This window comes from Malaclemys terrapin, chromosome 1, assembly GCF_027887155.1.
Source record: "Malaclemys terrapin pileata isolate rMalTer1 chromosome 1, rMalTer1.hap1, whole genome shotgun sequence".
Lineage (NCBI taxonomy): Eukaryota > Metazoa > Chordata > Testudines > Emydidae > Malaclemys > Malaclemys terrapin.
The window spans coordinates 136,172,461-136,194,568 of record NC_071505.1 but is presented as its reverse complement, the minus strand read 5'-3'; the positions used below and the strand labels follow the sequence as shown (position 1 = coordinate 136,194,568).

At 52.3% G+C, this 22,108-nt stretch overlaps 1 protein-coding gene and 1 pseudogene across 1 annotated transcript; one reads left to right on the top strand and one right to left on the bottom strand.

Annotated features, from left to right (window-relative positions):
* The window catches only part of LOC128843411 (alpha-2-macroglobulin-like), a 60,660-nt pseudogene extending 49,296 nt beyond the window's left edge, over positions 1-11,364 (top strand).
* Positions 11,365-19,091: 7,727 nt separating this feature from the next.
* On the bottom strand, positions 19,092-22,034 carry LOC128843459 (uncharacterized). Its single transcript, XM_054040322.1, has 2 exons — positions 20,631-22,034; positions 19,092-19,577 (listed from the first exon to the last, which is right to left on the bottom strand). Exons 1-2 carry the CDS (start codon positions 21,352-21,354, stop codon positions 19,198-19,200), a joined length of 1,104 nt encoding a protein of 367 aa, XP_053896297.1. The 5' UTR covers positions 21,355-22,034; the 3' UTR covers positions 19,092-19,197.
* Between the last annotated feature and the right edge of the window lie 74 nt (positions 22,035-22,108).

The following is a 22,108-nucleotide window of genomic DNA, read 5'->3' as shown; positions in this document are numbered from 1 at the left end:
GCACTGTGGGATTGCAGTGGGCGACCTCTCCCCTCCCTCTATCAGCCCATGTCTCTCTCCCCATACAGCACTCTGTGGTCCGTAATGCTCTGTTCTGTCTGGAGACGGCCACAGAGCAGGGAGGAAACCATGTGTACATCAGGGCGCTACTGGCCTACGCCTTCGCCTTGGCGGGGAAGGAGGAGAAGCGCAGGGCACTGCTGGACTAGATTGACAAGGAAGCTGTGAAAGAGGGTGAGAGTTCCCGACGGGCCCTTCTCCTGCATCCCAGCCCACTGGCCCTACATCCCCCACTTGTAAAGTGACCATGTATTGAGAATCATATACAGGTGCTCAGAGGGGAAACCACAGGAGAGGAAAATTAGGAGGGACCAGGACCAGGTGGGAGAAGGTTATTTGACTTGAAGAAACAAGATTGAGAGAGAGGCATCCCAGGCAGCCAGAGCCGGGCCCCGGCACATTTCTGACCTCACAGCATGTTGTATCCCTGCCCTTTTAAACTGGTCATTGATTGTATCCTTCAGTATCCAGCCTACCTATTAGGTAAAATGTCAACAATCCCTTTGCATTTGTCTCCCTTGCGTTTGCCCTTTCCCTTGTCCCTGCCTTCCCTCCATTTGCCCCCTTTCTCTACTCTGGAGCTTGTTAGCTTTTCCTCTGTTTGTTTCAGTCTGTTTTCCCCTTTTCTATACTGTGAAATAACTGGTTTCTCCTTCCCCCCAAGTCTCCAAATCTCTCTCCTGCCTCCCACACCAAAAGCTCTCACATACTCCCTTCTTCCCTGCCCACAAAATCACAGGCATACTGTCCCTCTCCACTGCAACACCATCTTCTTGAGCAATGGATGGAGAGGTTTCCTTTGGGGGGGGGGCACCCAGGGTTGTGAGTTCAATCCTTGAGGGGGCCACTTGAGAATCTGGGGCAAAATCAGTACTTGGTCCTGCTAGTGAAGGCAGGGGGCTGGACTCGATGACCTTTCAAGGTCCCTTCCAGTTCTAGGAGATGGGATATCTCCATTAAACTAAACTAAACTAAGGGTACCTCAGCTACTGGCACAGGCCCCTGCATCTCTGGTTCTAACAGTGGAAAGTCCAAGGTGCTTAGGACACCCTTCACCTGTATGTCTCCACTGTCCAGTAACCTGTGTGCATCATCACAGGGGGATCCCATTGGCCGGGGTGACTTTTTGGTTGCTGGACTCAAGAACCACTCTGGGGCTGCACTGACCAAGGACAGAAACTGTGGGTGGCGTGACTGTTGGGTTTCTGGATTTAAGACCCTGAGGGGAAAAGGACACTAACAAACTTACTTGGGGGTGGGTTTTTTGCTCATTGTTTGTGTTATGAATCTTGTTTGTGGTGTTTCCCCAACATTATGCCGCATTGTTTCCCTCCTTTATTAAAAGGCTTTTGCTTCACTCAGACTCTGTGCTTGCGAGAGGGGAAGTATTGCCTCTTAGAGGCGCCCAGGGGCGTGGTACGTAATTGTCACTGGGTGGGGGATTGAGCCGGTTTTACGTTGAGTTATTGAAAAGGAACCCCTAGATACTGAACCCGGCCCTTGTTGCTGCCAACTCTGACGGGCAGAAGGGTTACATTTTTGGGAGTCTCGTCCCTCCATCATAAAATGCCAAGTACAGTTCTACTGTCCTTGATTCACATAACCAGGATAATAACACTTTATTAGTCCTGCCCCAATAACAAAGAGACTGGGGATCCCACAGCAGTCAAAGTGACCATTTGGGCAAGCAGCCCCATCATGCTAGGAGGGGTGGCTGTGCCCATGCAAAGGAGGTCAGCCCCTGAAGTCCTTTTCCACAGTTCACCACCAGGTGTCAGGGTAGAGCTCCTTCTGACTCTGCTTACATGAGGAACCTTTCTTCTGGTATAACTGTGCCCAGACTAGAGGTACCAGTAGAAAAGTTACAGCCCTAACCAAAATAGTTGTAGTGGCACAAAATCTGTGTGTTGGCCAGGTCTTAGAAGCGTCTTTTCTCCCTTCCACCCTTCTTGAGTGTCTCTCCCCTCCTCCCCAACCATGTGTGCAGGTTCTCTCCCTCCCTTTCCTGCCCTCCTCCCTAGGATCTCTCACCCAAGGTTTTTCTTTCCTTCTCCCCTGGTTTCTCCCTCCCTCTCCCCGCTCCTTTGGGTCCAGACCGTCTCTACCCTCCTCTCCCCCTTTGCCTCAGGAGGATTCCTGTCCCCCCGTCCCGTCCCCCCAGGACTGTCGCCCATTTTGAGGAGGCAGCCTGTTGCAGGGGGAGGAAGCAGCTCAGTGGCATCTAGCTTCCTCTCCCCCCGCCCCAGGCTCTGGTGGCTACAGCAGCCCAGGGGTGGGCCAGCACCGAGAGCAGCTCAGGGGGCAGCAGGCGAGGCAGAGGATGGTTTGGTCCAAGGGGCATTACATGGAGAGAAGCATCAAGGGGGCACATTTTAGGACACTGGGAGATGCCTTACAGCTCCCCAGACATAGGGGGTATTACCAGGGAGGAGAGAGTTGGGGCCGGGTCCCCTTTCCCTAGGGCAAGTTCCTGTGGGGATGGTTTGATTGTTGCTTTTTTTAAGGTGCTGAAATATTCATATAAAGACAAAGGGAACTTTTAAAAAATGAGAGCTGGGCCTGACTTTGCAGTGACACAGGTGTATCTGGGGGTCCCACCCCCCCACACCTCAGTGCTGTGAGTGAGCATATCGTGAAACCCTGACCAAATAGTACTATTCCCACTGAGCAATAGCACAGCTCTGCCGGTGTCTTCGCTGGCTCCGCTCCATTCCTCACTCCAAGCACTGCTCCTCGCTCTGAACACTCGTTCCATGGGAGCGATGGCCCCTGGTCATCACAGAGTGACGTCTGCTCCCTATAGCAACAGACAAACAAAGAGGAGAAGCCTGATGTTTGGACTGATAAAATGAAAAAACAGATCATTCCGGGGGGCCCAAATTAAGGTCCTGGTGTCCCAGGAAATCCCAGGAAGAACTGGGACTGTGCTGGTAAGACAAGGACTTATGGGTTCTTCACCCTGCTAGAGTGGGGTGTGACCGTCACTGCTGTAACCCTTTGGCCTTGAGCGCCTGGGGCCACTTAGCGACCTCACACTTTTTGAATCAAAGAGCCCAATAAAGGCTGCTACTGTCCATTCCTGGGATGTGCTAAGATAAAGGGGATGTAGGCACAGAGGTGGCAGCCTGATTAGTCACTGAGTGTTCGTACCACAAGATTTGTATAAATCCACTAGACCAGCAAGTGAGGGACTATTTAATCCTTTCACGTCTCATGTCAATATGCCAAACGAGCACAGGGGGTTCTGTTCTCCCACCCGCAGCAGCAGAAGGTCAATAACCCCTTAGAAATGGCATGTACTAAGCATCTGTATTTCCTTCTCTCCTACCCTCCCTCTCCTTTCTCCCACGGCAGATGGCTCCATTCACTGGCAGAGGCCTGGGAAGGAGCCGAAAGCCGATCTCCCCTTCTTTCACCCCCGTGCTCCTTCCGCCGAGGTGGAGATGACGTCCTACGTGCTCCTCGCTTATCTCACCACTCAGCCGTGGCCATCCCAAGACGACCTGTCATTAGCATCTCAAATTGCAAAGTGGATCAGCAAGCAGCAGAATCCCAACGGGGGCTTCTCCTCCACCCAGGTGAGTGGTTCTCCTCCCCAGCCTCAGACACCCAGGGCAGGAGGGAGAGGCAGACAGGAGAGGGCAGGAGACAGACAAGCAACCTGGTGGATGGGGGAGGCTGCCCTGGGGAGGGGGCAGTCCCCTCATTGTACAGTTTAGATCATGGGATAGTCACAGCATGGAGCATAGTGACATCCAATCCCCACAGGCTCCGGCAGGCTAATGAGGCGAGAGACTGGAAAAGTGATGCTCCTGTGTACGGAGGGCAGAAGATTCGCCCAGAGCATCCCCAGCTGCCCCCACCACTGACCTTATCCAGCCAGGCCAATTCAGCTCGGGAGCTGAGGCCTCCCCAGAGAAGCAGCAGCAGCCAGTCACTTCCAGACACACCCAGGGGGAAGCGCCATCCTGAGTGATGACCAAACAGGAGGTGCCATCTCCCCCTTTGAGCAGGCGCAGGCCATGCTGGTGCTTGGAGGCTGGAACCTCCAGGAGTGACCTCTCTAGACAGGACCAATCATTGGCCCCATGTTCCACCATTTCCCTGGTTGGCTTGATACCCACAGGGCTGAAAGACTTTCTCATACTCCATTACTGAGCCTCCTGGCTGCCTCGCCATGGTCCTCTCTGAGCCACAGGCAGCTCCCATTTCACTTGGTCTGTCTGTCCTGAGCTGCCCCTTCGGGCAGGTGTCTTCATGGGAGGGTGGGTGGTATCTTCCCCCAGCTCCTTTCAGTGGAGTGTCAGAAATACCAGATCCCCAAAGTTCCCAAAGGTATTTAGACACCTGGCTGCTTTCAATGGGAGAGAGGTGCCTAAATACCTTGGTGGATCTGGGCCCAAGGGAATAGGGAGCATGGCGTGTGCTGGTGATGGGGAGAGAATGGCTGAAAATGGGAAAAGCCGACCTTTCTGTCTCTCTTCTCCACCTGAGCAGGGCATTGGTGTGTTGGAGGAGCTGTCGGGATGGGGACTCCAAGCTCATGGAAATGGCTAATTTATCCCCTTGGGTGCCTGGGCCCATCTCTTGTCTGGCAGGACACAGTGGTGGCGCTCCAGGCCCTGTCCCGATACGGAGCTTCCACCTATGCCAAGAGTGGAGGAGCGTCCACAGTGACCCTGCAATCCACAGGGAATTTCCAGGCCCAGTTCCAGGTGGATCATACGAACCGTCTGCTGCTCCAGCGTGTGGCACTGCCAGAGGTGCCAGGGGACTACAGCACGGGGGTGACAGGAGAAGGATGTGTCTACGTGCAGGTGAGGGCCCTGGGACACGGGGAGAAGGAGAGGCTGCTGCTGAGGGGAGCCCATCTCATTCCCATGGAGATGGCAGGGTGGGCGGGCTGGGTAGGGAGGGAAGGAAAAGAGAGGAAGAGATGGGGGAGGAGAAAATAGGAAAGAGGTGTGAGGAGGAGAGGGAGTTGACAGAGAGAGTTGGGGAATGGGGAGAGAGAGAGAAGAGATAAAGGAAAGAATTAAACTGAGCGGAGGGAAGGAGATGGAGACACACAGAGAAATGTGTATTCTGTTTCAGACCAGCCTGAGGTACAACGTGCTCCCCAAGCCAGGCGAGGCGCCATTCGCTCTGGAGGTGCACACAGTCCCCAAGACATGTGACAGCCCCAGGGCCCAGAGGACCTTTGACATCTCCATAAACATCAGGTAACTCCCCCACGCAGGGCCAGGCCTTCTGGAGCAGCCTTAGGGTTGGGGACACGTCATTCCAAGAGCCTCCAGGGGTGAGGGGAGATCCCAGAAAAGTAGATATAAATCAATATTTTTCTAAAAATTAAAAATGGATTTTTACATTAAATCGTGGTATTTTGTTAATTGCAAGTGCTCTTTTCAATGTCAATCAGATTTTGTATTTCTGTGTTATCAGCTCTTCTCCCCCCCCCAAATTGTTAAAGTGATTGTTTTGTCTTGTTACTCTAAGAGCTTCAGTAACATCCTTTGTGTGAGAGAAACAAACTCAGACACAAAACTGCCTGGCCAGTAGCCCGTCCTCTATCTGCAAACACCACCACCCTCCCACAGAGCGAACTGCCCCCAGTCACAGCAGCTGAATGCTTTGACTTGACCATTCTCCTTCAGCAGGATTTGCAGTCTGAGTTCAATCAGACTCGTGCTCCTAGATCACTTCGGTGCTTTTATAAAACCCACCCTTAGCTGCCAAAATATGGGCTTAGCAGTGTGTATATAAAAAAGCTCACAATTGCTTTGCTAGTGTATGGAAATAACGTCCCAGTGCTAACACTAAACCAGTTTGGATCTGAAGTGACAGAAATTTTATCCCAGTAAAACCGATGTTTTTAGTAATAATACAGTTTTAGCCCCTGATGTTGCAAACACTTCTGCACGTGCGCCAGTTTCCTCACCTGTGCCTCTGTTCATTTGACTGGAACTAGGTACCTGCTAAAAAGTTTGCAGAAACAGTACCTTCACTTCCAATATTTTGGTTTTTGTGTGCAGAAGTTTTGTAAAATTCTAATAGGATCCTCGAGCAGTAGTAGCATTTAGAAACACCGGTTTTATAAGTTAGTTCAGCGCACACTGTAATCTAAAGTTTTAATTGCACAAACCTTTACACTGATTTTCAAAACCTGAATCACACATAAATCAATTATATTTTTAAAAAATCAAGTTATTTAAATCCCGATTTCAATTGCTCCCTCCTCCTGCCCCCACCAATGATGGGCATATTTTAACTAAACCCCTTATTGGATGGGAAGCCCTGTGCTTGAGGGACTTTCAGCAAACTTACACTGCTCCAGGGCAGGACTGAGGGGCATTGGCAGGGCTGTGTGGGGAGCCCAGGACTGGAATAGCAGGGGCTGCAGGGCAGCAGTGAAAGGTAGTGGCAGGACAGGGGGCCACTGAGGGTGGGAGATGCTGCAGGTCAGGGTTGAGGTGCATCAGCTCTTTTCTGAGATGTATGAAACCTTGTTTCATTTCCCGCTTGGTCTCTCAGTTACACAGGGAAACGCCCCGTCTCCAACATGGTCATCGTTGACGTTAAGATGCTGTCAGGATTCATCCCTGTGAAGACATCAGTGAGGAAGGTAACGGCCCTTCTGTGTATGGGCGGCAGCTCCCCAGGGGTATCTGCCCCACACCCCAGCGGAATCCAGCTCCCCACAACCCCAACCTCACGCAGTGGCCATCCAGGGCCCTTTGACTCCAACCTCACTTGAGTGGTATTTGGCCCCAGGTTAGCTCCAAACCCCAACCCCTCATTTGCAGTCTGGCCCCTCCCTAGTCCCTTCTCCAGCATGAGGACCCCCCTTCTCTCCCGTCTCTTTGATCCCATCTTTTCTTTCTGACCCTCCTCTGATCCTCCACTCCTTCCCCGTCCCGTCCCATCCCATCCCCCTGAGCTCCTACTCAGTGACTCCCTGATGAATTGTTATGCACAGGGTGAGCAGGCCCGGTTGGAGGCACCTCACAGTCTCCCTTGGAGGGGGCAGCGTTCCTGTAAGAGGAAGTCAGGATGGGCTCATGGGGTGCTTGGGGGAAAGAATGAGGAGCCTCCACCTCCCTGTGCCCCTCTCTGCTCCCCCAGGCCCAAGAACCCTCCCCCTCCCCCCACAAACACACACTGCAGCTCCTGAGCGCACCCCAGGCCCTGCATCTTCTCAGGGAGACCCAGATGGTGGGAGGTGCCCCTTCAGGGGCCCTGAGGTGAGATCTCACCAGATTAATGAAGCCTGTGAGAACAGGGAAGGCAGTGCCCACAGCCACAACCCTCCCCTCAGGGGACGGGTCAGACACTGAGCTGATGCTGCACTTGATAGAGGTCCAGTCCCACAGGGTGACTTAGGGTTGCCAGATATTTCAAAACGACAAGCCCTAATGAGTCTCAAAACAAGCCCCAAATGCACCACTCCTTGAACAACCAACCGTAAGCACTGAGGATATATTCCTCCCGCCTTCCCCACATAACACCCCCACACACACACTGCGACACCCCCCACACTCTTTGCCAAACCGGATGATCCACGGTGGCAGGTAGCCCCATAGGGGCCTGCCCACCACAGGGCTGACTCACTAAAAGAGCCGTGCACCCACCCGTGGGGATGGACTGCCTGGTCAGGACGCTGGTCCCAGGTCCAGCCATACAGCTGCCAGCACCTCTAAGCAAGAACCTCCTAACACCACCCCCTGCACCCAGTGATTGTGGGAGGGCTCTGGCATGCACAAGGGTGACTCCAAGTGCCATTGAGGCAGGGAGGGTGTCTGATTGTTGCCAGCTGGGGCCCTTAGTCTTACCAGGGGTATTGGAGTTTGGGGAGTCCAGGCTAGTGCTCCTCTAAGTCCTCTGTCTGCTGAGCTGTCTCCCAATCCATCCTGGCTTGCTGCCACTGGCAGCCGCGGGCAGGGTGCCACATGGTGGGCAGCGTGGTGGGTGGTGGCGGCCTGGTCCCTGGGTCAGGTTTTGGAATTCGGATGCTCTCAATCTGGGGCATTTCACACCTCAGTGCACTAGGTGGGTAGGGCCACGCTAGAGACCACCCCTTCCTTTAAGGCACCAGCATCCCATTGCTTAGGGCTCTGGGGGGTTCGAAGCGGGGCTCAGTTACATCCTGCTTCTCTCCCTTGGCCACTGGCAGCTGGAAGGACATCACCACATCCACCGCACAGAACTGAGCACCAACCGCGTGCTGCTCTACATGGAGCAGGTGAGTGCTCAGATGGGGCCGGGATGGGCCAAGGAGAGTTACCCCCATCGTACCTGCGATAGAGGCACTGAGTGGAGGGAATCTCCCAGGCCAGGGCCAGGAAAGACAAACCCATGTATCCCCCGCCAGCTGCTGCTGCTCCTCAGTATTTCTCTTCAGCACTTCCTGCTCCCCCAACATACAGAGCCTACGGGTACCGGGGAGAGCGGCTCGTACCCGGGGCAGGGGAGGGCAGGGCTTCTTCCTCCTCCCCCAGGGCCTGATCCTTGCCAGGCCTTGCAGCCAAGGGGGGCAGATGCTGGACCTGCAGGATCATGGGGGTGGGGTAATGGGGGGACACAGGAGGGAGCAGGGCCGTCTCTACCATTTTTGACACCCCAAGCCAAAAAAAAAAAAAAAAAAGCTGCTCTGACTGTGCCGCCCCAAGAATGGATGGAATGTCGCCCCTTAGCCTGTGCCGCCCCACCGCTTCCTCCGCTGGTGCCTGGAGCCAGCCCTGGGGGGCAGATGGGGAAGGAGAGGATGAGGTGCCTCAGAGCGTCCTCCTGAGTCTCATCTGTTTCCCCCCGACCCCAGGTGAGCAAAGTGACTCAGAGCTTCTCCTTCGCGGTGGAGCAGGACTTCCCCGTGCAGAGCCTGAAGCCGGCACTGGTGAAAGTCTACGATTACTACGAGACGGGTGCGTGTGGGGGCAGGGCTGGGGGGACGTTAGCTCCCATGAGCCTGTCACAGGGACGGGAGAGGCCACAGTCAGAGCCACAGGGGACCCGCTGGGCTCGGGATTGTGTTTGGCCTCGTTCTCCCGATGATCCACCTCCCCACTCCTGTGCTGCTTCCTGAGGGTGGGGACAGGCCTGGGGCTGAGCTGAGAAACTCACACCAGCACTGCCTCCTCAGCGACTGCCCATACAGGTTCAAAGGGCAAACCCCATTCCCTTCTCCTCCTGCTTCCACTGAGCTGAATGGCCCTGCCGCCACCATCCCTGACACTGGTTTGTCCCACACAGACAGCGTCCCCCTCTCATCTCTGGACACAACAGGCCCATCTCAGCAGCGTCACCCCTCTCCCAGATGAGAGTGTGGGGCACACCGGGATTATGGGCGAGGGATCATATTCCACTGGCCTCATGCTCGCACCACGAGCCCCAGACCCCTCCCGCACTGTATAGGGAAGGTGCCAACCCAGGTGGGTCAGAGCCAAAGGGATCTGGGAGGCTCCTGGGTTCAGATACTGCCCTGAGATCCCAGCTCTGGGTGTGACCTGGGGGAGGCACATTCGCTCCTCCACCTCCCCAGCTAGGACATCGGGTGACAAAACCAGAGCCCAACAGCAACCCCGGCGGTCGTGTCAGATGAGGTGCAAACGGACATAGGGCACCTGGCACAGACCCGCTGGAGATGCCGGTTGCGCTGTAGCCTTGGGGTAACTTTTGCCTTCCTCCCATGGAGCCCAGCTGAGGTTCCCCCAGTGCCCCTGGAGACAGGGCTCCCTCCCCTCCTGCCTGAGATCTCTGGTGCAGTGCCAGCTCTCTGCCGCAAGGCCTGCTGGAAGTGCGAGGAGTCCTGCTTGGGTCTCACACAGCCCTGATCACATCTCCCTTCCCTTGTGTCTTCCAGATGAATTTGCCATCGCTGAGTACAGCGCCCCCTGCAGCAAAGGTAGCGTATGAAGAGCCATTTCCTCCCCTCGTCCTGCTCACAGCACCCCCGGATCTACTCCCCACTGCAAGAGCTCAGCTCCAGGCGTGCATCCCCGGTGCAGTCGGAGCTGGTGGCTTTTTCCCCCTGCACAGGGGTTTGTTGCCTGCACTGATGGCGTCTTTGCTTATTCCGGGGGACAGATGCTCCTTTCATCCCTCACTTTACACATCTCCCTGCTGCAGCCTCTTCCTCGTGAGCCGTATTGAAACTGTGTCATTGCAGTGGTTTATGAGAGGCTCTTCCAGGGGCGGGGCGAAGGCTCCAGCCCAATCAGAGCCAGCAAGTCCCTGCCATCTCCCTGGGTCACTTGTCTGTGTGACGTTTTCAGAGATGGGCTGTCCCGGCTCAGATCAAATAAGAACCTGAGGCCGCTCAGCCTGTCCTCTAAGCTCAGACTCCTTGCACCCCCCCCTTTCCCCAGCAGCTGGGTCTGAACTTCCTGCTTCTGGGTAGGATCAGAGGAGCCAAAATATCGGTGACAGGGAGGATCAGAGAGTGAATGAAAGAACCAAAGCACAGGAGAGCCAGACAGACAGAGGAGGGGAGGGTCTCCCAGCAGCAGGACTCAGCAGAAGCCTCCTTTTCCCAGCCCATGTTCTGCAGGTCTGAGAGGCCCAGGGAAGGATCTCAGCACCCAGGGGCTTCTCTGGGCTCCATTCCCCCTGGTGCTGATCCACAGGCAGCTGCTCAGTCCCAGTGCAGGGAGCTCCCTTCCCTCCCCTGGGCACTGCTGGCTCTTGTGTAAATGGATTCACTCCAGTCTGCGCTGCGTCCCATAGGAACAAAGGGGCAGGGAGAGAATGGCTCCTCGGATCCGCACCTCACTCCCGAAGTCAATGTCCGAGCTGAGCCTCAGCATGTCTATGGCACCGGGTATCTTGTGGCCCCACGTCCATCCCAGCTGGGCTGCCTCCCTGCCACATGGCTGCACTGCAGTGTCAGACACAGCAGGGATGGTTCCAGCCAGACCCTAGGCTGACACAGCCAGCGCTGGATGAGGCATGGCCCTGCCCTTGGTGGGGAGACGTCAGGGCCATAGAACCTCTTTCCAGGGGCCTGGCAGTGCTGTGCTCCCTGCCGTGGAGCAGCCGTGCCCAGCCCTGGATGCGTGTTTTTGGCTCTGTGCCCAAGCCTAGGGGAGGCGTGGCAATTCTCTTCTCTAAACCCCTCCTGTTCCCGCTCCTTTTCCCCTCACAGTGGGAGCCGAGCAGAGCAACGTATGAGGTATGGAGTCATGTTCCCAGCCTCCCGCGTCCCACCTGCTTAGCCCCTGCGCAGGCTGAGGTGGATGGATGGAGCGACAGAGAAAACAGCAGTAAAAAGAGGGAAACAAACATTACAAATAAATTAATTCACCAACCTGACCAATGGCTCCTGGCCTCTCTGTTCCCAACCCCCTTATCCCTGTTCAGCCCCAGATCACAGCTTCACCCAGGACTTCTTAGGCCAAGGTGTGTCCTATCCAGCTAGGGCTCTGCCCTGCGCAGCCAGCCGGGGGGAAGGGTCTGTGGGAAAAATCTGCTAAGCACCATTGTGTCCAATAGCCCTCGCCTTTTCCAGTTAGCGACTAGTGCGGGATCTTCCTTACTTGTAAACATGAACTGTGGGACTGTAGATTCTCTCTGCCTGCTACAAGATGGAAACAGAAATACTCAGCTGTGTGCCGGGGCCTGATACGGCTAACATGTAATGGGGTCTCCTTTGGATGGAGTGATCGAGGCCTGGGAATTTGGAACACCAGCCTGTAAGTTCCATTCCTGCTGCTCCTATGAAGTGCCAACTGGCCACAACGCGTAGCATTTTGAGAAGTGGTTTGTCCTAGAATTGAATGGCATGTTCCAGGGATTTATATAATACTAGTTGTAAGTGCCTCAGCTAATGGGACTTCCAACCCCCTTCCCTTCGGGAAACTACTCCACAGTCTGAGAGCCTCTTCACAGTTAGAAAATGTTTCCTGAAACGCTCCCCTTTTCTTGGTTTCAGCCCATTTACTCCTAATTTTATCTGTTCAAGTCCCCTAAATATGTCCCCTCTTCTTGGGTATTTACTCTTTTTAAATGCATGTAGTGAATTATTGTGCCTTCTAGCTATTCATTATTTATCCAAACTGTGCATATTTACTTCTTTCAAAATCTCTTCATAAGTTGCTTTAGTCAGCCCTTTCTCAACATGTCTGTCCCAGGAGTGTTCTCTCTGAGGAAAGAAAACCCTACATCTGATTCTCTGGCTTTTCACCTTATTTCATGTGTCCTTGACTAGGTCTATACCCCTGAGCGACGTAGTCATATTGACCTAACCCCCAGTATAGACGAGAGAGCTTCTCCTGTCGACATAGCTAATGCCTCTTGAGGAGGTGGATTAACCACATGATGGGAGAAGTTCTCTCTTCAGCATAGTAGTGTCTTTACTAAAGCGCTACATTGCCACTACTGCAGTGCATTACCTGAAGATAACTGCTTTGTCTCCTACTATGATTCCCCATTATTCACACACTAATGGTCCCATCTGCACTATGCTTTTAAAAAGACTTTGTCTACAAAATGAACTGGGTTTAAATTAGAGCTGAGAGAAAATGGGATGACCATTAGAAGTAACATTTTTCGCAGAATAAAAAGTTGAAAAAAAAGTATGGATTCAGAAATGACAAAATATTTTGTTTCAGTCTTTTCTAGTGACATGGAATGTTTCTATATTCTCAAAACAACACATTTTCTTCTTAGTTGTTGAACTGAATCTAAATGTTTAGCTTTGAATCAGTTCCCCTTTGAACTACATCTGCCTAAGGTGCATGGTGCCGCAAGAGATGTAATTTGGGTTGCATATGCCCCCATTCTCCCCACCCCAGATCAGGCTTCCAGCAGGACTACATATCTCATAATGCACCTGCAGTCATGTGACAAAGGGGCATTGCTGCCATGTACATTGGCCAAACCGGACAGTCTCTACGCAAAAGAATTAATGGACACAAATCTGACATCAGGAATCAAAATACTCAAAAACCAGTGGGAGAACACTTCAACCTGTCTGGTCATTCAATGACAGACCTGCGGGTGGCTATCTTACAACAGAAAAACTTCAAAAACAGACTCCAACGAGAGACTGCTGAGCTGGAATTGATATGCAAACTAGATACAATCAATTCAGGATTGAATAAGGACTGGGAATGGCTGAGCCGTTACAAACATTGAATCTATCTCCCCTTGTGAGTATTCTCACACTTCTTATCAAACTGTCTGTACTGAGCTATCTTGATTATCACTTGAAAAGTTTTTTTCTCTTACTTAATTGGCCTCTCAGAGTTGGTAAGACAACTCCCACCTGTTCATGCTCTCTGTATGTGTGTATATATATCTCCTCAATATATGTTCCACTCTGTATGCATCCGAAGAAGTGGGCTGTAGCCCACGAAAGCTTATGCTTTAATAAATTTGTTAGTCTCTAAGGTGCCACAAGTACTCCTGTTCTTTTTATAATCTGGTCAAGGACTCTTGCTCATAGGGAGAATGGGGGTACATGGAGCCTGAACTACAATTCCCATGAACCTCTATGCTGCCTAGATCGATGCAGTTTGTGGCTGCACTGACTTAGGCCTGGTCTACACTACGGGTTTAGGTCGACTTTAGCAGCGTTAAATCGAATTAAGCCTGGACACGTCCACACGATGAAGCCCTTTCTTTCGACTTAAAGGGTCCTTTAAACCGGTTTCTTTACACCACCTCCGACGAGGGGATTAGCGATAAAACCGGCCTTTGCGGGTCGGAATTGGGGTAGTGTGGACGGAATTCGACGTTATTGGCCTCCGGGAGCTATCCCACAGTGCTTCATTGTGACCGCTCTGGACAGCACTCTCAACTCAGATGCACTGACCAGGTAGACAGGAAAAGACCCGCGAAGGTTTGAATTTCATTTCCTGTTTGCTCAGTGTGGAGAGCACAGGTGACCACGCAGAGCTCATCAGCACAGGTAACCGTGATGGAGTCCCAGGATCGCAAAAGAGCTCCAGCATGGACCGAACGGGAGGTATGGGATCTGCTCGCCATATGGGGAGATGAAGCAGTGATAGCTGAACTCCATAGCAGTAAAAGAAATGGCAAAGTATTAGAAAAGATCTCCAAGGCCATGAAGGACCGAGGCCATAACAGGGACACACAGCAGTGCCGCGTGAAAATTAAGGAGCTACGGCAAGCTTACCACAAAGCCAGAGAAGCAAACGGAAGGTCTGGGGCAGAGCCGCAAACTTGCCGCTACTACGCAGAGCTGCATGCGATCCTAGGGGGTGCAGCCACCACTACCCCAACCGTGTGCTATGACTCTCTCACTGGAGAAACACACAGGGAAGACGGTTCTGGGAACGAGGAAGATGAGGATGGAGGTACTGTAGGTAGCTCACAGCAGCAAGGAAGCGGAGAAACCGGTTTCCCCAACAGCCAGGATATGTTTGTGACCCTGGACCTGGAACCAGTAACCCCCGAACTCACCCAAGACCCTCAGGGCACACAGGAGACCTCTGGTGAGTGTACCTTTGTAAATATTTGTAAACATTACACATGGTTTAAAAGCAAGCATGTTTAATGATTAATTTGCCCTGGCAATCGCGGCCAGTACATCTACTGGAAAAGTCTGTTAACGTGTATGGGGATGGAGCGGAAATCCTCCAGGGACATCTCCAGAAAGCTCTCCTTCATGTACTCCCAAAGCCTTTGCAAAAGGTTTCTGGGGAGGGCTGCCTTATCCTGTCCGCCATGGTAGGACACTTTACCACGCCAGGCCAGTAGCACGTAGTCTGGAATCATTGCATAACAAAGCATGACAGCGTATGGTCCCGGTGTTTGCTGGCATGCAGACAATATCCATTCCTTATCTCTCTTTGTTATCCTCAGGAGAGTGATATCATTCACGGTCACCTGGTTGAAATGGGGTGATTTTATTAAGGGGACATTCAGAGGCGCCCGTTCCTGCTCTTCTGAACAGAAATGTTCCCCGCTGTTAACCACACGGTGGAGGGGAGGGGTGAAGTGATCATCCCAGAGAATCGTGTGTGTGTGTGTGGGGGGGTGGTTTACTTGGGTTTGTGCCGCATGTTAACCGGGAAACCGCAGCCCCTCCTTTTACATTGAAAACCCATTTTAAATGGACAACCCAATTCATCCTTGATATGGGAAATGCGCTGCTGTTTGCAACCTTTCCCGCATGTTAAGAAGGTTAAAAAAGCCAAAACACTGTGGCCTACCATGGCTGCCTGCAAGCCGAAATATGCAACCTTGTAATGAAAGAGTGTACCCATTGTTCCCTAAAATGTGTCTTTTTTAACCACCTCTCCCTTCTCCTCCACCAGCTGCAAATGTTTCTCCTTCGCAGAGGCTAGTGAACATTAGAAAGAGAAAACGTAGGATGAGGGACGATATGTTCACGGAGCTGCAGATGTCTTCCCACGCTGATAGAGCACAGCAGAATGCGTGGAGGCAGTCAATGTCGGACATGAGAAAAGCACAATATGAACGAGAGGAGAGGTGGCGGGCTGAATGGCGGGATGAAAAGAGCAAGTGGCGGGCTGAAGACAATAGGTGGCGTCAGCTTGCAGACAGACGGCAAGAGTCAATGCTCCGTCTGCTGGAGCATCAAACTGATATGCTCGAGCATATGGCTGAGCTGCAGGAAAGGCAGCAGGAGCAGAGACCGCCGCTACAGCCCCTGTTTAACCAACAGCCCTCCTCCCCAAGTTCCATAGCCTCCTCACCCAGACGCCCAAGAACACAGTGGGGGGGCCTCCGTCCACCCAGTCACTCCACCCCAGATGATCACCCAAGCATCAGAAGGCTGACCTTCAATAAGAGTTAAAGTTTTAAAATGCAGTGTGTCCTTTTCCTTCCCTCCTCCCCCACCCATCCCAGGCTACCTTGGCAATTATCCCCCTACTTCTGTGAGGAACTAATAAAGAATGCATGAATGTGAAGAAACAATGACTTTATTGCCTCTGCAAGCGGTGCTCGAATTGGGGAGGGGAGGGTGGGGTGGGGTGGGGTGGTTGGTTTACAGGGAAGTAGAGTGAACCGGGTCGGGGGGGGGGCGGTTTGGAGGGTTCATCAAGGAGAAACAAACAGAAGTTTCACACAGTAGCCTGGCCAGTCACAAAACTCGTTTTCAAAGCTTCTCTGATGCGCACCGCGCCCTGCTGTGCTCCTCTAACCGCCCTGGTGTCTGGCTGCGCGTAATCAGCGACCAGGCGAGTTGCCTCAACCTTCTTCCCAGGGTGGGAGGTGAACTCTCACAGATGCACCTCTGAACCCTGGGTCTTCACTGACCAAGGATAGCTACTGTGAGTGGGGTATGGTGAGGGAGCAGAGAGGGGCACAGAAAAGGAACTGTGGTTGTAGAACTCAAGAACGAGGCAGAAGGCACTGCCCCATGCATTTTGGGCTGTGTCTCCTGCTTCTGGCATTTTCACTAATTAGTATCAGGTGACTTCCCTCCTTTCATTAAATGTTTCTTTTCTATAATCAGACTGTGTGCTTGCAAGTGGGGAAGTATTGCTTTTCAGAGGCATCCAGGGGTGGTGTGTAATTTTCCCAGCTTACTAGGTGGGGGCTCAAGCCAGTTTTGTGATATATTGTTGAAAAGGAACCCCTAGATATTGAACCCGGCCCTGATTGCTGCCGGCTCCACCTGGCAGAAGGGTTACATGTAAAAAGGAATATTGCCTCCATATCTTAGAGGAGCGCCTTGAAATGCAGAAGAGTGTTTTCAATTAGAAAGGAGTAGGTGAAAGTGTCTGGCTATCTTGCAGGATTGGGAATAGAATATGGAGCCTTTCCTGCTCTGGGACACTGGTTCCAGTCTACTCCCAGATCAGGGGCTCTGGCTGGCTCACAGGTACTGGAAAAGGGAGCCCTTCACCGCTAGGACCCTAGTTCCCACTCAACATCTGTAGCTTTTCCTCTGAAAGTTGTTGGATGGCCTGTGTGCCATGAGCTGCTGGTTCTCAGTAGGGTGTTTGTGTGAGTGTGTTTGTGGAGATGTGTGCTTGAACTCTTGCTAACATTCCTTTATTTTCTCCATAGATGATGCAATGGAAATTCACTTTCCTTCTCTGTCACTTGCGGAGCCACAAAACCACAAATCAGTGCTTCCACCTATAGGTCAACAAACTGACCAAAAGTACCACAGAACTGCAGGATCCTTTGTCCCCCTAATCCGGTATGCTGTCTTCTATACAGGATTCTTAGGTCTGGTATCCCACCTTTTGCCATAGTGAATCAGACCACTAGGCTGTGTAGTTGAGCATGGTTCCTCCAACAGTGGGTATACCTGATACTTCAGAAGAAAGGGTATGTCTACACTACGGGATTAATCCGAATTTATATAATTCGAATTTTAGAAACAGATTGTATAAAGTCGAATGTATGCGGCCACACTAAGCACATTAATTCGGTGGTGTGCATCCATGTACTGGGGCTAGCGTCGATTTCCGGAGCGTTGCACTGTGGGTAGCTATCCCATAGCTATCCCATAGTTCCTGCAGTCTCCCCCGCCCATTGGAATTCTGGGTTGAGATCCCAGTGCCTGATGTGGCAAAAATCATTGTCGCAGGTGGTTCTGGGTATATCCTCCCCCCTCCCTCCATGAAAGCAACGGCAGACAACCATTTCGCGCCTTTTCTCCTGGGTGAACACTGCAGACTCCATACCACGGCAAGCATGGAGCCCGCTCAGCTCAAGACAGCAGTCATGAACATTGTAAACACCTCACACGTTCTCGTGCAGTTTATGCTGAGCCAGGACCAGAAAAACGAGGCGAGGAGGAGGCGGCGACAGCGTGATGAGGACATGGACATGGACACAGAATTCTCTCAAACCGCGGGCCCCGCTGCTTTGGAGATCATGTTGTTAATGGGGCAGGTTCTATCCATGGAACGCCGATTCTGGGCCCAGGAAACAAGCACAGACTGGTGGGACCGCATAGAGTTGCAGGTGTGGGATGATTCCCAGTGGCTGTGAAACTTTCGCATGCGTAAGGGCACTTTCATGGAACTTTGTGACTTGCTTTCCCCTGCCCTGAAGCGCCAGAATACCAAGATGAGAGCAGCCCTCACAGTTGAGAAGCGAGTGGCAATAGCCCTGTGGAAGCTTGCAACGCCAGACAGCTACCAGTCAGTCGGGAATCAATTTGGAGTGGGCAAATCTACTGTGGGGGCTGCTGTGATACAAGTTGCCAGAGCAATCACTGAGGTGCTGCTACGAAAGGTAGTGACTCTGGGAAATGTGCAGGTCATAGTGGATGGCTTTGCTGCAATGGGATTCCCTAACTGTGGTGGGGCGATAGATGGAACCCATATTCCTATCTTGGCACCGGAGCACCAGGGTACCCAGTATATAAACCGCAAGGGGTACTTTTCAATGGTGCTGTAAGCACTTGTGAATCACAAGGGACGTTTCACCAACATCAACATGGGCTGGCCGGGAAGGGTTCATGACGCTCGCGTCTTCAGGAACACTACTCTGTTTAAACGGCTGCAGCAAGGGACTTACTTCCCGGACCAGAAAATAACCATTGGGGATGTTGAAATGCCAATAGTTATTCTTGGGGACCCAGCCTACCCCTAATGCCATGGCTCATGAAGCCATACACAGGCAGCCTGGACAGGAGTCAGGAGTTGTTCAACTACAGGCTGAGCAAGTGCAGAATGGTGGTAGAATGTGCATTTGGCCGTTTAAAAGGTCGCTGGAGATCGTTACTGACTCGCTCAGACCTCAGCCAAACCAATATCCCCGTTGTTATTTCTGCTTGCTGTGTGCTCCACAATCTCTGTGAAAGTAAGGGGGAGACCTTTATGGCAGGGTGGGAGACTGAGGCAAATCGCCTGGCTGCTGATTACGCACAGCCAGACACCAGGGCGATTAGAAGAGCACACCAGGAAGCACTGTGCATCAGAGAAGCTTTGAAAACCAGTTTCATGACTGGCCAGGCTACAGTGTGAAATTCCTGTTTGTTTCTCCTTTATGAAAACCTGCCCCCTTTATTGACTCATTCTCCGTAAGGAACCCACCCTCCCCCTTCCCCCAGCTTGCTTTCAAAGGAAATAAAGTCACTATCGTTTAAAAATCATTTATTCTTTATTAATTGATTATAAAAAGAGGGAGAGAACCCAGGTGGGATTTGGGAGGAGGATCGGCGGGAAGGAAAAGGCCACTAAAAAAAGGTTAAAAAAATGACAGCCTTTTGCTTGGGCTGTCCACTGGGGTGGAATGGGAGGGTGTACGGAGCCCCTCCCCCCCCCGCCCCGCGTTCTTACACGTCTGGGTGAGGAGGCTATGGAACATGGGGAGGGGGGTTATACAGGGGCTGTAGCAGCACTCTGTTATCCTGCTGCCGTTCCTGAAGCTCCACCAGATGCCGGAGCATGTCTGTTTGGTCACGCAGCAGCCCCAGCATTGCATCCTGCCTCCTCTGATCTTCCTGCCGCCACCTCTCATCTCGAGCGTCTCTCCTCTCCTCACGTTGTCTCGCGTCTTCTTTTTCTGACGCCTTATTTGAGATAGCCTTCGGGACGGAGGAGGGAGGCTTGAAAAATTTGTAGCTGCTGGAGGGAGGGAAAAAAGGAGAGAATTTTTTAAAAAGATACATTTTGCAGAACAATGCTTATACTCTTTCACGGTGACCAACACTATTCACATTACATAGCACATGTGATTTCTGTGCAAGGTCGCATTTTGCCTCTTAATATTGAGTGCCTGTGGCTTTGCTGCTAGAGATCACAGACGCAGGTCCAGGCAACAGAATTCGGCTTGCATGCGGCCATGGTAAGCCATTGTCTTTCGGCTTCTGCGCCCTCCTTTCCCACATACCAAGCAAAGCCCGTTGAGTGCTGCGGTTTTCCTGTTAACCTTCAGCAGCAGAAAACAAACTAACCCCCCCGCATCCAATTCTCTGGATGATGGCTTTATCCCTCCCCCACCGCGTGGCTGGTATCAGGGAAGATCCTTGCAGGAACCAAACTAACACCCCCCACCCCGCCATGAATTCTCTGGGATGATCGCTTTACCCCTCCCCCCACCGTGTGGCTGGTATCAGGGAAGATCCCTGCTAGCCAAACGCAAAAAGCTCTGAGCCAATTCCCTCCCCCCCACCCCCCGCACTTGGCTAACTGCAGGGAAGGATTTCTTTTCAGCCACAGGCAAACAGCCCAGTAGGAATGGCCACATCTGTCCCCTTAATTAAATTCCTGTATTTCAACCAGGTTACCATGAGCGATATCACTCTCCTGAGGATTACACAGCGAGATAAAGAATGGATGTTGCTTGAATGCCAGCAAACACGGGGACCATACGCTGCCAGGCTTTGTCATGCAATATACCAGATTACTTGCTGCAAGCATGGTTTGGTCAAGTGTCCTACCATGGAGGACGGAATAAGGCTGCACTGCCCAGAAACCTTGTGGCAAGGCTTTTGGAGTACCTCCAGGAGAGCTTCATGGAGATGTCCCTGGAGGATTTCCGCTCCATCCCCAGACACGTTAACAGACTTTTCCAGTAGCTGTACTGGCCACGAATGCATCCCAAGTCCTCAGGGCAAAGTAATCATTAAAAAACGCTTGCTTTTAAAACAAGTTTTATATTTTAAAAGGTAAACTCACCTGAGGTCCCTTCCATGGGGTCATGGTCATGGATACTGGCTTGGGCGGGTTGGGAGGGTACTTCAGACAGGCTGAGAAAAAGATCCTGGCTGTTGGGGAGAACGGAGTGCTGGGTGCTCTCCGCAAGCTCGTCCTCCTTCTCCTCCTCCTCCCCGTCCGCAGAATCCTCAGGTGTAGCTGATGAGATTATCCCCGCCTCGGAATCCACGGTCAGAGGTGGGGTAGTGCAGGCGGCCCCCTCTAGAACTGCATGCAGCTCGGCGTAGAAGCGGCATGTCCGCGGCTCTGACCCGGAGCGACCGTTTGCCTCCTTTGTTTTTTGATAGGCTTGTCTGAGCTCCTTGACTTTCACGCGGCACTGATCTGAGTTCCTATTGTGGCCTCTCTCCATCACGCCCTTGGAGATTTTTTCAAAAGTTTTGGCATTTCGTCTTTTCGAACGAAGTTCTGCTAGCACTGAATCCTCTCCCCATATAGCGATCAGATCCAGTACCTCCTGTACGGTCCATGCTGGTGCTCTTTTTCGATTATCGGCCTGCATGGTTACCTGTGCTGATGAGCTATCTGTGGTCACCTGTGCTCTCCGCGCTGGGCAAACAGGAAATAAAATCCAAAGGTTTGCAGGGCTTTTCCTGTCTACCTGGCCAGTGCATCTGAGTTCAGATTGCTGTCCAGAGCGGTCACAATGGTGCACTGTGAGATAGCATCCAGAGGCCAATACCATCAAATTGCGTCCACACTAACCCTAATTCGAAATGACAATATCGATTTTGGCGCTACTCCGCTCGTCAGGGTGGAGTACTGAAATCGATTTTAAGAGCCCTTTATTTCGAAATAAATGGCTTTGTTGTGTGGACGGGTGCAAGGCTAATTCGATTTAACGCTGCTAAATCCGAATTAAAGTCATAGTGTAGACCAGGCCAAAGACTTAGGCCAAGATTTTTCAAAGTGGAAACCTAAAGTGAAGCTTCTAAACCCAGATTAAGTTACCTGATTTCAAAGGTGCTGAGTACCCAGGTCACACTGGCCTGAGCATTAGCCAGCACCTATGAAAAAAGGTCACTTCGGGTACTTCTACACAGGCCACAGCAGCGGGGCTCCAAGCCTGGGTCAACAGACTCGAGTTTGCAGGGTTCACGCTAGGGCTCTAACAATAGCTGTGTAGACAGCACTTTGAAGTTGTGGCTTGGGCTGGGACAAATGCCCAGTTTTGCCAAAAAAGGTCGGGATGTCCAGGACTGGGCTTAAACAGGGGACTGACTGTCCTGGACAAAATGGGACACCCTAGCGTGGGAGAGGGGAGAGGGGGGCTGACGCATTTCTGAACCCGGGGGGTTGGCAATACTGGGTGGGGGCGCAGCCCATTGAGACTTTAGCCCAGCAGCCAATGTTGGGAGCCCGGGGGTGGGGCACTGGGGGACATTGAGCCCAGTCCATAGAGGGCCACTATAACCAACCAATCTGTCCACTCCAGACCA